Source organism: Puma concolor, chromosome E3, assembly GCF_028749965.1.
Source record: "Puma concolor isolate L17-30 chromosome E3, mPumCon1.1.hap2, whole genome shotgun sequence".
In the NCBI taxonomy this organism is placed as follows: Eukaryota; Metazoa; Chordata; class Mammalia; order Carnivora; family Felidae; genus Puma; species Puma concolor.
The window spans coordinates 42,091,310-42,102,718 of record NC_141682.1 but is presented as its reverse complement, the minus strand read 5'-3'; the positions used below and the strand labels follow the sequence as shown (position 1 = coordinate 42,102,718).

Below are 11,409 nucleotides of genomic sequence, written 5' to 3'. Positions count from 1 at the left end.
CGGGCGGGGGGCGGAAGTGCGGGCAAGTGGGAGAGCGTGGGTTGGATCCGTGATCGGGGTCGGGCCGGGGTCGAGCCGAGATCGGGGTCGAGATCCAAATCCGGATCCGTGCGGCCGCCATGAAGCGGGATGTGCGCATCTTGCTCCTGGGAGAGGGTAGGACCCCGGGCTTGGGAGCTTGGGGGGGAGGGGGGGCTTGGGGCCACCGGGGTCGCGGCGAGGGTCCGGCCTCATTGGGGCTGGGGCGCCGCGCTCTTGGCCGCTGCGCTGACCGCTCCGCCCCGCGCAGCCCAGGTGGGAAAGACGTCGCTGATCCTGTCTCTCGTGGGCGAAGAGTTCCCCGCGGAGGTAAGAGCCGAGCGCGGCCGCACCCCTCGGTGTCTCTCCGGCGCGACCTCCCTCCGTCCCGGGCCACCTGTACGCCGCGTCTTTTCCAGGTCCCTCCGCGAGCAGAAGAGATCACCATCCCCGCAGACGTCACCCCGGAGAAGGTGCCCACCCACATCGTGGATTACTCAGGTAGAGCCGGCCCGCCCAGCCCACCCTCCGCCTCTGCCCAGTAACAGGCATTTGGGCAGTTCTGCAGTAGCGTGTCTTTTCTTTCCAGAAGCCGAGCAGACGGCGGAGGAGCTTCAGGAAGAGATTGACAAGGTACAGCGTGCCCTGAGGGCTCAGGAAGGGGGTGCTGATCACTTAGGGCCTGGGTGCGGGCTGCTGCCTCCGCCTGATCTGCTTCTCTCTCCGAGGGATTAGACTAAGGTGCTCCGGTGCCTGAGGCTTCGCTAATCCCTCCCTGACCTCCCAGTACTGAGAGCTGTCTGGCTCCTCTGACTCACCCCGCTGGGAGCTGGGGAGAAGAGGGGCCCTGGTACCCACACCACATGGCTGGCCAGCCCTTTGGCTCAGTGCGCCCATTGTTTGCTCATCTGGTGGGCTCTGGGGAGCAGTCTCAGTGTTCTTCAAAGTGACCCCTTAGGCACCTCCGTGCCTTGGCCACCTATCCTTCCATCCCGTAGTCCGGTCCACTGCTCCAAGCCTCTGGACCCTAGTGGGTGCTGTGACCACGGCTATAGGTCATCGTTGCTCGTGTGCTGTCACAGGAGGATCTGTACCTGAACCAGGCTGCGATGGGGGAGGTGGGGGCGGGTAGCTGTCCCTGTAGCTCCTGCTGTGTTCTGGGCATTGCTGGGCAAGGGCAATGGCCACCGTTACTCAGAGGCGGCCTTTTTGCCACCGTCATCCTTCACGGCGTACTTCGTTATTCTCTGTGCCCGAGATGACAAGGGAATGCAGGGCTGGGGTGCCAAGTTCTGGGGGCGGCGGTGTCGGTCCTGAGCCCTCCAGCAGCCTCACTGGCCAGAGCTGCAGTGCTCGGGCCTGGCAGCCGCAACACTCCCACCACCAAGAGGGACTTGCCAAGTTGCAGCAGCTGACGGTAGCCGGGGAGCATCGGCTAGAGGGGCGTTTCCAAGGTCTCCGGCCCCGTCAAGGGCAGCGTGAAGCAAGGAGCCCGTGGTCACGTCGTGCCTCACCCCCTTTCCCGCAGGCAAACGTGGTGTGTGTGGTGTATGACGTGTCTGAGGAGGCTACCATCGAGAAGGTGAGGGGATAGAGCTCCTGATCCACCCCGGTCCTTGCTGCTGGCACCCACCTCCATGCTGCCCTCCATACAGACTTCAGGGGCACACCTTGCTGACCCAGGCTCTGGGCGACTTGTACTTGTGTCTGGCCCCATCTCTGACCAGTGCTTCAGGAAACCTCGCGGAGCTTCCCCGGGGAGCTCCTGTGGCCCTGTCTCCCCACAGGGCCCGTGGGTGGTCAGAAGTCTGTGGAATGGGGTGCCGTGGGCTGCTGATCCGGGTCCCTTGGGTGTGTTTGCTAGGATCGCATGAGGTGCCACTTGCTGTCCTCTCCAAGAGGGCACATTCCCGGCATCTGTGACTTTGTCCCTCAGTGGGCCTCGACCTCCCCCTTCTAGGCGTGAGTTCCACGTGGGAGCTGTGGGGCAGGCAGGCCCCTCTCCTCACGGCTAGGCCTTGCTTTTCAGATCCGCACCAAATGGATCCCGCTGGTGAACGGGGGTACCGAGAGGGGCCCCAGGTAACGGGCAGGGCCCAGGGGGGTGGGCCCCGCCAGCTCCCCCACCCACGGTGACCATGGGTCTCTCTCCCCAGAGTCCCCATCATCCTGGTGGGCAACAAGTCAGACCTGCGGGCGGGCAGCTCGATGGAGGCCGTGCTGCCCATCATGAGCCAGTTCCCTGAGATCGAGACCTGCGTGGAGGTGAGTGGCGGGTGAGACCGGGAACCCAGCAGCAAGGCCCTGCGGCCTGCGCCCCTGTGCCAGCATCTTCCTCGGGGGCCCTTCGAGTCCTCTGATATTGGGCACGTTTCTGAGTCTGTCTCCGTGGTCGCCAGTGCTCTGCCAAGAACCTGAGAAACATCTCGGAGTTGTTCTACTATGCACAGAAGGCTGTGCTACACCCCACGGCCCCGCTCTACGACCCTGAGGCCAAGCAGGTGGGCGACAGGCAGGGTGAGGAGGTGAAGCTGACCGGCGGGGGGCGGGGGCGGTGGGGTACGTGCTGAGCCGGCTGTCCCTGCAGCTGAGGCCCGCGTGTGTCCAGGCCCTCACGCGCATCTTCAGGCTCTCAGACCAGGACCTAGATCAGGCGCTCAGTGACGAGGAACTCAACGCGTTCCAGGTGCGGCCCCCTCTGCTGCTGGTGCCCACCCCTCGAGGGCTCAGCTGCGCTCCGTGCCTCGGGTGCCCTTAGTGACGCTGAGCAGTCGCTGAGGCGGCTGGCCGGCTGATGGCGACTTTCCCTCGGGGGCAGAAATCCTGCTTCGGGCACCCCCTGGCCCCCCAGGCCCTGGAGGACGTGAAGACGGTGGTGTGCAAGAACGTGGCGGGAGGTGTGCGGGAGGACCGGCTGACCCTGGACGGTGAGTCCTGACGCCCTGCCCGTCCCTTGGGAGCAGGGAGGGGTCAGGCCGTGCCCAGCGTCACTCGCCCTTCTACCCCTTTCGGGACAGGCTTCCTTTTTCTGAACACGCTGTTCATCCAGCGTGGCCGCCACGAGACCACGTGGACCATCCTGCGGCGCTTTGGCTACGGCGACACACTGGAGCTGACCCTGGACTACCTTGCTCCGCCGTGAGTGCTGGGCGGGGCGCTGGGCTCCCCTCTCTTCTCCGTGTCAGGCCGGTGCCCCGGGGGCTCCTCAGCGCCCCCCCCCCCCCCCCCCCCCCCCAGGGAGGCAGGCTGGAAGGAACGCGTGGGCGGACTTGCTCTGCCGAGGGGCTGATGCGGGAGCCTCCCCGTCCCGGGACACGGGAGGTGTGGGGAGCGTGGTGGGCACGGGGCTCCCTGGGAACCAGAGCCCCTGCCACCCCCACAGGCTCCACGTGCCCCCCGGCTGCAGCACCGAGCTCAACCACTTCGGCTACCAGTTTGTGCAGAGGGTGTTTGAGAAGCACGATCAGGTGAGGGTGTCGTGACTCCCGCCGTGCGCCCCCCTCCCCCCCAGCCCCTCCAGCCTCCAGGCACACGTCCCCACAGCCTCTCTGCCTGTAGGACCACGATGGCAGCCTCTCGCCTGTGGAGCTGGACAGCTTCTTCAGCGTGTTTCCAGCTGCGCCCTGGGGCTCCCAGCTGCCTCTTGAGGTCCCCACCGAGGCGGGCCGGCTGCCCCTGCACGGGTACCTCTGCCAGTGGACGTGAGTGCCACCCCTGCCACCGCCCCCTCCCGCTCGGCGGTGACAGCACGCCTCCCTGGCCTCACGTCCCTCCTGTCCCCCAGCCTGGTGACCTACTTGGATGTCCGGCGCTGCCTTGAGCACCTTGGTTACTTGGGTTACCCCACTCTCTGCGACCGGGACTCCCAGGCCCACGCCATCACAGGTGGGCATCTGCCCTCTCACCCCAAGCCCAGCCCCTCCCGGGCGGCCCCCTCAGTCACGCCCTGGCTGTCTGTCCACAGTCACGCGTGAGAAGAGGTTGGACCAGGAGAAGGGGCAGACGCAGAGGAACGTCCTCCTGTGCAAGGTGGTGGGAGCCCGCGGAGTGGGCAAATCCGCCTTTCTGCAGGCCTTCCTCGGCCGCCGTCTGGGGGTGAGCGTCCGAGTATCCCTGGGCGAGGGGGCCCAGCTCCTGCCCCGGCCCTCCCCCCGCCGCCCGAGGGGCAAGGGGCTCTGGGCAGCTTCTAGGCCGGTGGGCTTCAGACGCTTCCCTCCTCCACGCCAGGATCGCAGGGAGTTCCCCGAGGAACCTGCCGTCTACGCCATCAACACAGTGCAGGTCAACGGGCAAGAGAAGTACCTGATAGTGAGTGTGACCACCCCCCGCCCCCCGGGATAGACCCCGAGTCCGTGCCGGGGACCTGTCTCAATGTGGCCCAGAGGGCCAAGCCCCGGACCCCTTCCTGAGACCGCCCTGTGTCTAGCTGTGCGAGGTGAGCGCAGACAGCCTGTTGGCCGCCGCACCCGATGCCGCTTGTGACGTGGCCTGCTTGATGTTCGATGGCAGCGACCCCGGGTCCTTTGCGTTCTGTGCCAGCGTCTACAAGGCAAGGCCCTCACCCCTAGTCCCTTTGGGGCAGGACCCTGGCCCAGGCCACCGGGGATTGCACCCTGACGTGGCCCCTCTCTCCGCAGCGCCACTACATGGACGGGCAGACCCCCTGCCTCTTCGTCTCTTCCAAGGCTGACCTGCCTGAGGGCATCTCGCCACCTGGCCTGTCGCCTGCGGAGTTCTGCCGCAGGCACCGGCTGCCCGCCCCTGCTCCGTTCTCCTGCGCCAGCCCGGCCAAGCTCAGCACCGCTGTCTTCACCCGGCTCGCTGCCATGGCCACTTTCCCGTGGGTACCGGCACACAGCCCCTGTGGTGGGAGCCTGTCCTCAGCCCGGTGACCGGTAGCCTCTGTCACCGGGAGAGCAGGACAGCTGTAGCCGTGTGGTCGGGGTCACACAGGTGCGGGGCGGGTCTGGTCTCACTGGTGGCCCCCTGCCGTCGGAGCCCTCTTGTTCCCCACGCTAACAGCCCCGTGGGCTCTGGGGCTTTCCAGGAGGCGGGTGGGGGTGTGGCAACAAGCTTCTGGGCAGCGTCCCGGAGGCGCCTCTAGCTGGCCTCTCTTTTCTTGCAGACACCTGGCCCACGGGGAGCTGCACTCTACCTCCTTCTGGCTTCGGGTGACACTGGGGGTCATCGGGGCCGCTGTCACTGCTGTTCTCAGCTTCTCACTCTACAGGGCCCTGGTGAAGACCCGATGAGGCCTCAGGGGCTCCCGGGTGTTGGTATTGGGGCCACATGCTCGAGGGGACCTAACTTCTGTCTGAACCTGGTTTCTGGGGACACTTTGCCCACTGCCCTGCCCATGCCCAAGACCCGTGGGTGGGTCCCGAGGTTCTGAGGGCACTGGGGCTCGTGAGCGAGGAAGCGTGTGACCCCAGACTCCAGTAGTTCTCAGGGCTCCACACCTTTCTGGTCCCAGGCAGCCAGTGGGCGTGAAGGGTGTCGGAAAACAGAACTTTGGGCCGGAGGCGGGGGGCAGGAAGTGGTTGAGCACCGTGTGGCCTTCCTCCCTGGTTTGGAGACGGGTCCAGTGCCGCACCCCTCTCAGAAGGCATCAGCTCGGGTGTCCTGATTAAACTTTGCTGGTGTCTTTTGCATCTCGAATCCTGCTTTCCGAAGACAACTTTCCTTGAATCCGCTAAAATGTGTCCTTTGTCTCGCATGGGCTTGAAAGCTCGCCACTGGCTCCCACGCCTCCTCCAGGTCTGGGGCCCACTCTGGGGTCTCATTCGCGGCCCGGCTGCAGCTTACGAGCCTCTGCCCCCTTCAAGGTCCATGCTGGCCTGAGGGGAGCTGCTACCTGAGAGCCTCCTGATGCCCCGCCCCGGGGCCGGTGTGCCCCGCAGCACTGCCTCCCCACCCCCAGTCTGAGCATCCCGTTAGTTAGCGAGGCTGTGGTGTATGGAAGATGGGGGACTCTGCAGTGGGACGGGGGCCTGCCCAGATGTCGCCCTTCTGGTGTGGTCCGGCCCCAGCCTGGGGTATCTGCCCTGTTTCCTCAGGCCCTGACCAGAGGCCTCTGCCCCTCTCCCTGGGCAGGGGACAGCCAGAGACCCCAGCCTGCAGGGCTGGGGGTGAGGGGGCCTGGCTTAGGGCTGGGCTTGAGCGCTTCTTAGGTGTTCACTCGGTATGTGTTCTGGGGTCTGGAGCAGTGAGCCCGTGGTGTGGCGAGGTGCCCTTCCTGCCATCGCAGTCCTGAGAGGCACCTTCCCCAAGTCCCAAAATGCTCTTTGCAGGAGTTGGGGGGGGGGGGGGGGCTTGCTGCTCCACGGGGAGGCTCAGGCCTGCTGAAGGGTAGGGTCTGGGGTTGACTCTGAAATTGTCCTTCCAACATCCCTGGCAGCCTCCTGGCCCGCTGGCCCACGGGGGCAGCTCTTACCTGCCTTAGGGTGGGGCAGGATGCTCTTTCTAGCCACTAGGGTTGCTACGATGACACATTGCTTTGGTCTCTGTCACCTCTGTTGCTAGAGGGCTCTACTTGCTGTCCCCAGAAAGTAGCGACCTTTCCTAGCCAGCTGCAGCCTCGTGTGCTGGGGGCTCTGCCCCAATGCCCATGGGTCTGTCTCGGCTCCCAGTGAACTGGAACTGGAGGTCCTGCTTTGCAGCATCGCGGCTGCAGGAGCAGTCAGGGGCCTCCAGGCCCAGATGGGTGCTGGGGCTCAGCCTCCACCGGCTGAGCAAGGACAGCCGCACTGAGCCTCCCCGACTCCCGCTAGTTGCCCTGTTGGACTTGGTTCCCACACGGAGGGGCTGTGGTGCGTTCTTAATGCCTGGGAGCAAGCGTGTCTGGCGGGCCTGCCGGCACCTTCAAGGGAGCCCTGGCCTGGTAAGGACTCACAGGCAGTGCAGTGGTCAGGAAGGCTTCCCCGAGGAGGTGGCTTCAGCGCTGAGGCCCCAAGCAGAGGGGCGCGCGAGGGAGGGATCTAGACGCTGCCCTGTGACTCAGTTTCCCAGTCGCTTCCCCGCGTTAACGAGCGGCCCCGGAACGGGACGGCAGCAAGCGTGGCGGCGAGGCCCCAGCTCCGGTCGCGGCTGTTCCTGCCTGCGGCGGCGCGTCCGCAGGCAGGGCGCGCGCGTGTCCCGGCCGCGCGTGGCGGGGCGGGCGGCGGTAGCGTGCGCGCGGGGGCGGGCGGCTCTGGCTCGGTGACGCGGCGCCGAACGGAGCGGGCGGGCCGGGGCGGAGCGGAGTCCTCCGCAGAGCAGCCCCTTCCGGCCGCGGCCGCCGACCCCGGCCCCCGGCCCCGCCTGGCTCTATGGACAGGAGCTCGCTGCTGCAGCTTATCCAGGAGCAGGTGCGTGGGGTGGGTGGGGGGCGCCGGCACCGCCCCCGCCGCAGCCCTCGGCCCGACGTTGGGTTGCGCCGAGGCGACGGAGCTCCCAGAGAGCCGCGGTCCAGCCCCCTCTTGGCGCCTAGCCTCTCAAGCCCCCTCCCCCACGACCTCGGCCCCCCTGCGTGAGACCCCAGGAGAGGGCCAGCCAGACCAGGGAGCCTGGGGAGGTAAAGGAGGGAGGGAGATTGTGCTCAGACCTTGGTCCTATCCTTCCAGGAGGATGGGCAGGGCAGAAATGAGGCGGGGAGGCCCCTAAGAGCTGTAGGAGCTGAAGGCCTGGGACCCAGGCACTGGTGTCCTGGCGGCTCCGGGGACTACGTGGGTACAGAGGTCTGGTCTCAGGGTGCTTGGAGCCTGCCTCTCCCAGCTGGCCTGACCCACCCTCAAGCCTTGGCCGGCGGCCCCCCCCCCACCCCAGCAGCTGGACCCTGAGAACACAGGTTTCATCGGTGCGGACACCTTCACTGGCCTGGTGCACAGCCATGAGCTGCCTCTGGACCCAGCCAAGCTGGACATGCTGGTGGCCTTGGCCCAGAGCAACGAGCGGGGCCAGGTCTGCTACCAGGAGCTGGTGGACCTGGTCAGTGCCATAACGGGCAAACAGCAAGGGTACGGGCCCAGGCCTTGACAGGCACAATGCCCTGGCCAGAGTGGGGTGGGCGGGCAGCCCTCACTCCCTGCCCTTCCCACCAGGGAGGGGTGTGCACTTGGGGCAGGGCCTCAGACTCTGCCAGAAGCTGGGTGGGGCCAAGGGGGCAGGGTGGCTGGGGGTGGGTGGGCAGGGAGTGCGGTGGCCCATGCTTAGGCACCCCCCCCCCCCCCCCCAGATCAGCAGTAAACGCTCAAGCAGCTTTAAGCGGGCCATCGCCAACGGACAGAGGGCCCTGCCCCGGGACGGGCTGCTGGATGAGCCAGGCCTGGGCGTCTACAAGCGGTTTGTGCGCTACGTCGCCTACGAGATCCTGCCCCGGGAGGTGGACCGCCACTGGTACTTCTACCGGCACCGCAGCTGCCCACCCCCCGTGTTTATGGCCTCGGTCACCCTTGCCCAGGTGTGCCCACCTGTCCACCACTCTGGGAACCGCCCCCGTGCCTGGCCTCGCCTGGCCCTAACTCCTCTGTCTCCCAGATCATCGTGTTCCTGTGCTACGGGGCCCGTCTCAACAAATGGGTGCTGCAGACCTACCACCCTGAGTACATGAAGAGCCCCCTCGTGTACCATCCCGGCCACCGTGCTCGAGCCTGGCGCTTCCTCACCTACATGTTCATGCACGTTGGGTGAGTCCGGGCCCGCCTCTGGCATCTCTCCGAGGGCGTCAGGAGGACTCAGGCCCTCGAGGCCGGGGCTGGTGGCCTGACCGCTGCCTTCACATCTGTTTACACCCACACGGCCAGCCTGGAGCAGCTGGGGTTCAACGCGCTCCTGCAGCTGATGATCGGGGTGCCCTTGGAGATGGTGCACGGTCTGCTCCGCATCAGCCTGCTCTACCTGGCCGGCGTGCTGGCAGGTGAGGCAGGCACGTGCCCCCTGGCCTTGTCACTGGTGAGCCTCACCCTCACTGCTCTCCCTTTGCTCACACAGGCTCCCTGACTGTCTCCATTACCGACATGCGGGCCCCTGTGGTGGGGGGCTCTGGTGGGGTCTACGCCTTGTGCTCGGCACACCTGGCCAACGTCGTCATGGTAATAGGGCGGACTGCGGGGCGGGCGTGGGGAGGGGCCCACGAGGCCTGTCTCACAGCCTCTGTCTCACGCTCCATCAGAACTGGGCTGGGATGAGGTGTCCCTACAAGCTGCTGAGGATGGTGCTGGCCTTGGTGTGCAGTAAGTAGGGGGTCAGGGGGCTGGGGGGCCTCAGCCTAAGGCCAGGGTGCCTCCCACCTGCTGCCTTTCTCTGCAGTGAGCTCCGAGGTGGGCCGGGCCGTGTGGCTCCGCTTTTCCCCACCACTGCCTGCCTCAGGCCCACAGCCCAGCTTCATGGCACACCTGGCAGGTGCAGTGGTCGGGGTCAGCATGGGTCTGACCATCCTGCGCAGCTATGAGGAGCGACTTCGGGACCAGTGCGGCTGGTGGGTGGTGCTGCTTGCCTACGGCACTTTCCTGCTCTTTGCCATCTTCTGGAACGTCTTCGCCTATGACCTGCTAGGCGCCCACATCCCCCCACCACCCTGATGGGCTCCTCAGGGCCACACAGGCCAGGGTGCGGGCGTGTGTGGGCCGGCCACCGGGCGAGCCCGCGTGTCTGTCCTCTGTGAATGTACATCTCAAGACTGCTTGTCCTCCGTGGGGACTGGTGGGTCCTGTAAGCCCATGGTGTCCAGGCCAAGCCTTACATCAGCCCTGGCCACCCCCTCCCAGGCCTGGGGAGGTAGGACTGCCTGGCCAGGCAGTGGAGGTCCCCAAGTGTGGCCCTGGAGGAGACCCTGCCCCAGCCTCCCCATCACGATTTGCGGTCTGAGCCTTTTTGGAAAACGAATAAATATTTTACACAGCACCAGGTGGCTGCACCAGGGCTCTGAGGGCGGGCCTGGCCTCCTTCCCACTCGCTGAGCAGACCGTAAGGGCCTTTCCCTCCATGTGGACAGCTTGGGCTCCTCCCTCACTCTTCTGCACTCGTATGCTGGGGGGGGGGGGGCAGGTGGGAGTGGGGAGTGGGGTGGTCCTCACAGTCAGATGAGAGTTCAGCAAGCGTTTATTGAGTTCCTGCAGCAGCCAGCCTCCTCCTTGGCCAGCTCACACCCAGAGAAACCTGTGGCCTGAGGTTACCGGGCAGGTGCAGGCCCTGGGCCACACCCAAGTTCACTCAGCCTGAATCCTGCACTTCTTGGCTGGCACGGTGTCATCAGGTGGCCGGGCTGGGGCCAAGGTCTGGGCACAGCTTCTGCCCCACAGCCCACGTCCGTAGTGCTGTCTGCACACGGTGAGGGGTCCACAGCCCTCAGGTACTATCTAGGGAGGGGCAGAGGCAGTTTGGGGCCCCGGGATGCTGGCCAGTCTATGCTGTACAGCCCTGCATTCGCCAGCCTGACCAGGGCCTTGGATGGGATGCCCTCCCTGCCTTCCGACGGGCCCCTCCCTCTGCTGAGGGCTGCGGCGTGGTTCTGCACCCGGCTCAAGGTGCAACACTTAGGGCTTGTGGGCGTACTGCAGCGCTGGCTGGTCCGCCACTGCGGCCACCGGACGTAAAGGCTGCCGCCTCTGGAGCTCCCGCAGCCAGGACGGTTATGGGCAGTGAAGGGGCAGCCCTCATGCCCCGCCAGCGTCTGGACGACCTCGGCGTAGGGCTGCCGTTCTTAGGGATCCCCAAGTGTCATGGACGTGGCCCTGGGCTCACTTTACAGACAGGGTCACTAACACGCCCGGTCTCGCGACCCCGCCGGGGCGCCCAGCTCTCCCGACTAACCCGAGGCAGTCGCGAGGCCCACAATTCCGTGACGGCTGCCCGCACGTCGGCCTGGAGGCGGAGGGCGCCGGCCGAGCGCTGCACCACCAGCTCGGGCAGCGGCCCCTCCGCGGCCAGATCGGGGCAGATCGGGTTGGGGGTCACGGGTGGTGGACCTCACCCGGGGGGCCCGCCCCGACGCCGCGAGGCCCCGCCCCACACGTGGGAAGCCCTCACCACCCGCTTGCACGCCGGCAGCCGCTCCAGTTCGTCCCGTGTCACGTGCTTCTCCGCTCGGCCCTCGGTGGCCGCGGACACTTCTCTCGACACCTGGGGAAGGGCGGTGACGGAGACTCGGGCATCGGGGGTGGTCCGCCCTACCATCGGCCCAGGGCCTCGAGCCGCTCTGGCGGTCCCCGCGCGCCCGCAGCACCACGCCGTGGAGCGCCGGGACCACGGCCCGGCGGCTGGAGGCCTCAGGCCCCACTGCCCGCGGACGGCCGCCATGTTCACGCGCGGGGCGGGGCCTCGGCGGAGCGGGGCTGACATCAGCCCCGGTTACTCTTGACGCTTCTGTAGCCTTCCCAAGTCGCCGGTCGCTTTGCCTCGAGCGCATGCTCCAGC

At 66.6% G+C, this 11,409-nt stretch overlaps 3 protein-coding genes across 12 annotated transcripts; 2 read left to right on the top strand and 1 right to left on the bottom strand.

Moving 5' to 3' along the window:
* Window positions 1-8: 8 nt before the first annotated feature.
* RHOT2 (ras homolog family member T2) lies at window positions 9-5,676 on the top strand. Of its 3 annotated transcripts, XM_086691718.1 has the most exons (19): window positions 9-156; window positions 290-348; window positions 438-519; window positions 608-651; window positions 1,547-1,600; window positions 2,048-2,100; window positions 2,175-2,283; window positions 2,418-2,519; window positions 2,606-2,704; window positions 2,837-2,945; window positions 3,036-3,156; window positions 3,401-3,485; window positions 3,577-3,719; window positions 3,803-3,903; window positions 3,983-4,113; window positions 4,246-4,326; window positions 4,445-4,567; window positions 4,656-4,858; window positions 5,144-5,676. In XM_086691718.1, exons 1-19 carry the CDS (start codon window positions 120-122, stop codon window positions 5,268-5,270), a joined length of 1,863 nt encoding a protein of 620 aa, XP_086547844.1. In that variant the 5' UTR covers window positions 9-119; the 3' UTR covers window positions 5,271-5,676. The 3 variants fall into 3 exon arrangements, 1 of the variants encoding a protein (XP_086547844.1); XR_015245347.1 differs by having other exon boundaries at window positions 295-348; window positions 4,445-4,862; window positions 5,144-5,268; XR_015245346.1 differs by having other exon boundaries at window positions 4,445-4,862; window positions 5,144-5,268.
* Window positions 5,677-7,094: 1,418 nt separating this feature from the next.
* Window positions 7,095-9,897, top strand: RHBDL1 (rhomboid like 1). Of its 8 annotated transcripts, none has more exons than XM_086691713.1 (8): window positions 7,117-7,364; window positions 7,825-7,983; window positions 8,231-8,455; window positions 8,533-8,681; window positions 8,799-8,911; window positions 8,986-9,086; window positions 9,167-9,227; window positions 9,304-9,897. In XM_086691713.1, exons 1-8 carry the CDS (start codon window positions 7,326-7,328, stop codon window positions 9,573-9,575), a joined length of 1,119 nt encoding a protein of 372 aa, XP_086547839.1. In that variant the 5' UTR covers window positions 7,117-7,325; the 3' UTR covers window positions 9,576-9,897. The 8 variants fall into 8 exon arrangements, with proteins under 8 accessions (XP_086547842.1, XP_086547841.1, XP_086547839.1 ...); XM_086691714.1 differs by having other exon boundaries at window positions 7,257-7,364; window positions 7,620-7,983; XM_086691711.1 differs by having other exon boundaries at window positions 7,311-7,364; window positions 7,822-7,983; window positions 9,397-9,897.
* A 180-nt stretch (window positions 9,898-10,077) lies between these two features.
* LOC147573256 (uncharacterized) lies at window positions 10,078-11,346 on the bottom strand. Its single transcript, XM_086691736.1, has 2 exons — window positions 11,023-11,346; window positions 10,078-10,352 (listed from the first exon to the last, which is right to left on the bottom strand). The coding sequence occupies exons 1-2, from the start codon at window positions 11,332-11,334 to the stop codon at window positions 10,203-10,205; spliced, it is 462 nt and encodes a 153-aa protein (XP_086547862.1). The 5' UTR covers window positions 11,335-11,346; the 3' UTR covers window positions 10,078-10,202.
* Between the last annotated feature and the right edge of the window lie 63 nt (window positions 11,347-11,409).

Excerpts from the sequence above, each read along its gene's own strand:
- RHOT2 (XM_086691718.1), top strand. The coding sequence starts at position 120 with ATGAAGCGGGATGTGCGCATCTTGCTCCTGGGAGAGG. Across the intron at positions 349-437 it reads GCGAAGAGTTCCCCGCGGAG|GTCCCTCCGCGAGCAGAAGA; the intron begins GTAAGAGCCGAG and ends CGTCTTTTCCAG. Across the intron at positions 4,114-4,245 it reads TCCTCGGCCGCCGTCTGGGG|GATCGCAGGGAGTTCCCCGA; the intron begins GTGAGCGTCCGA and ends CCTCCACGCCAG.
- RHBDL1 (XM_086691709.1), top strand. The coding sequence starts at position 7,326 with ATGGACAGGAGCTCGCTGCTGCAGCTTATCCAGGAGCAG. Across the intron at positions 7,984-8,230 it reads ACCAGGAGCTGGTGGACCTG|ATCAGCAGTAAACGCTCAAG; the intron begins GTCAGTGCCATA and ends CCCCCCCCCCAG. Across the intron at positions 9,087-9,166 it reads ACCTGGCCAACGTCGTCATG|AACTGGGCTGGGATGAGGTG; the intron begins GTAATAGGGCGG and ends ACGCTCCATCAG.
- LOC147573256 (XM_086691736.1), bottom strand. The coding sequence starts at position 11,334 with ATGTCAGCCCCGCTCCGCCGAGGCCCCGCCCCGCGCGTGAACATGGCG. Across the intron at positions 10,353-11,022 it reads TGCCGGCGTGCAAGCGGGTG|ATAGTACCTGAGGGCTGTGG; the intron begins GTGAGGGCTTCC and ends GCCCCTCCCTAG.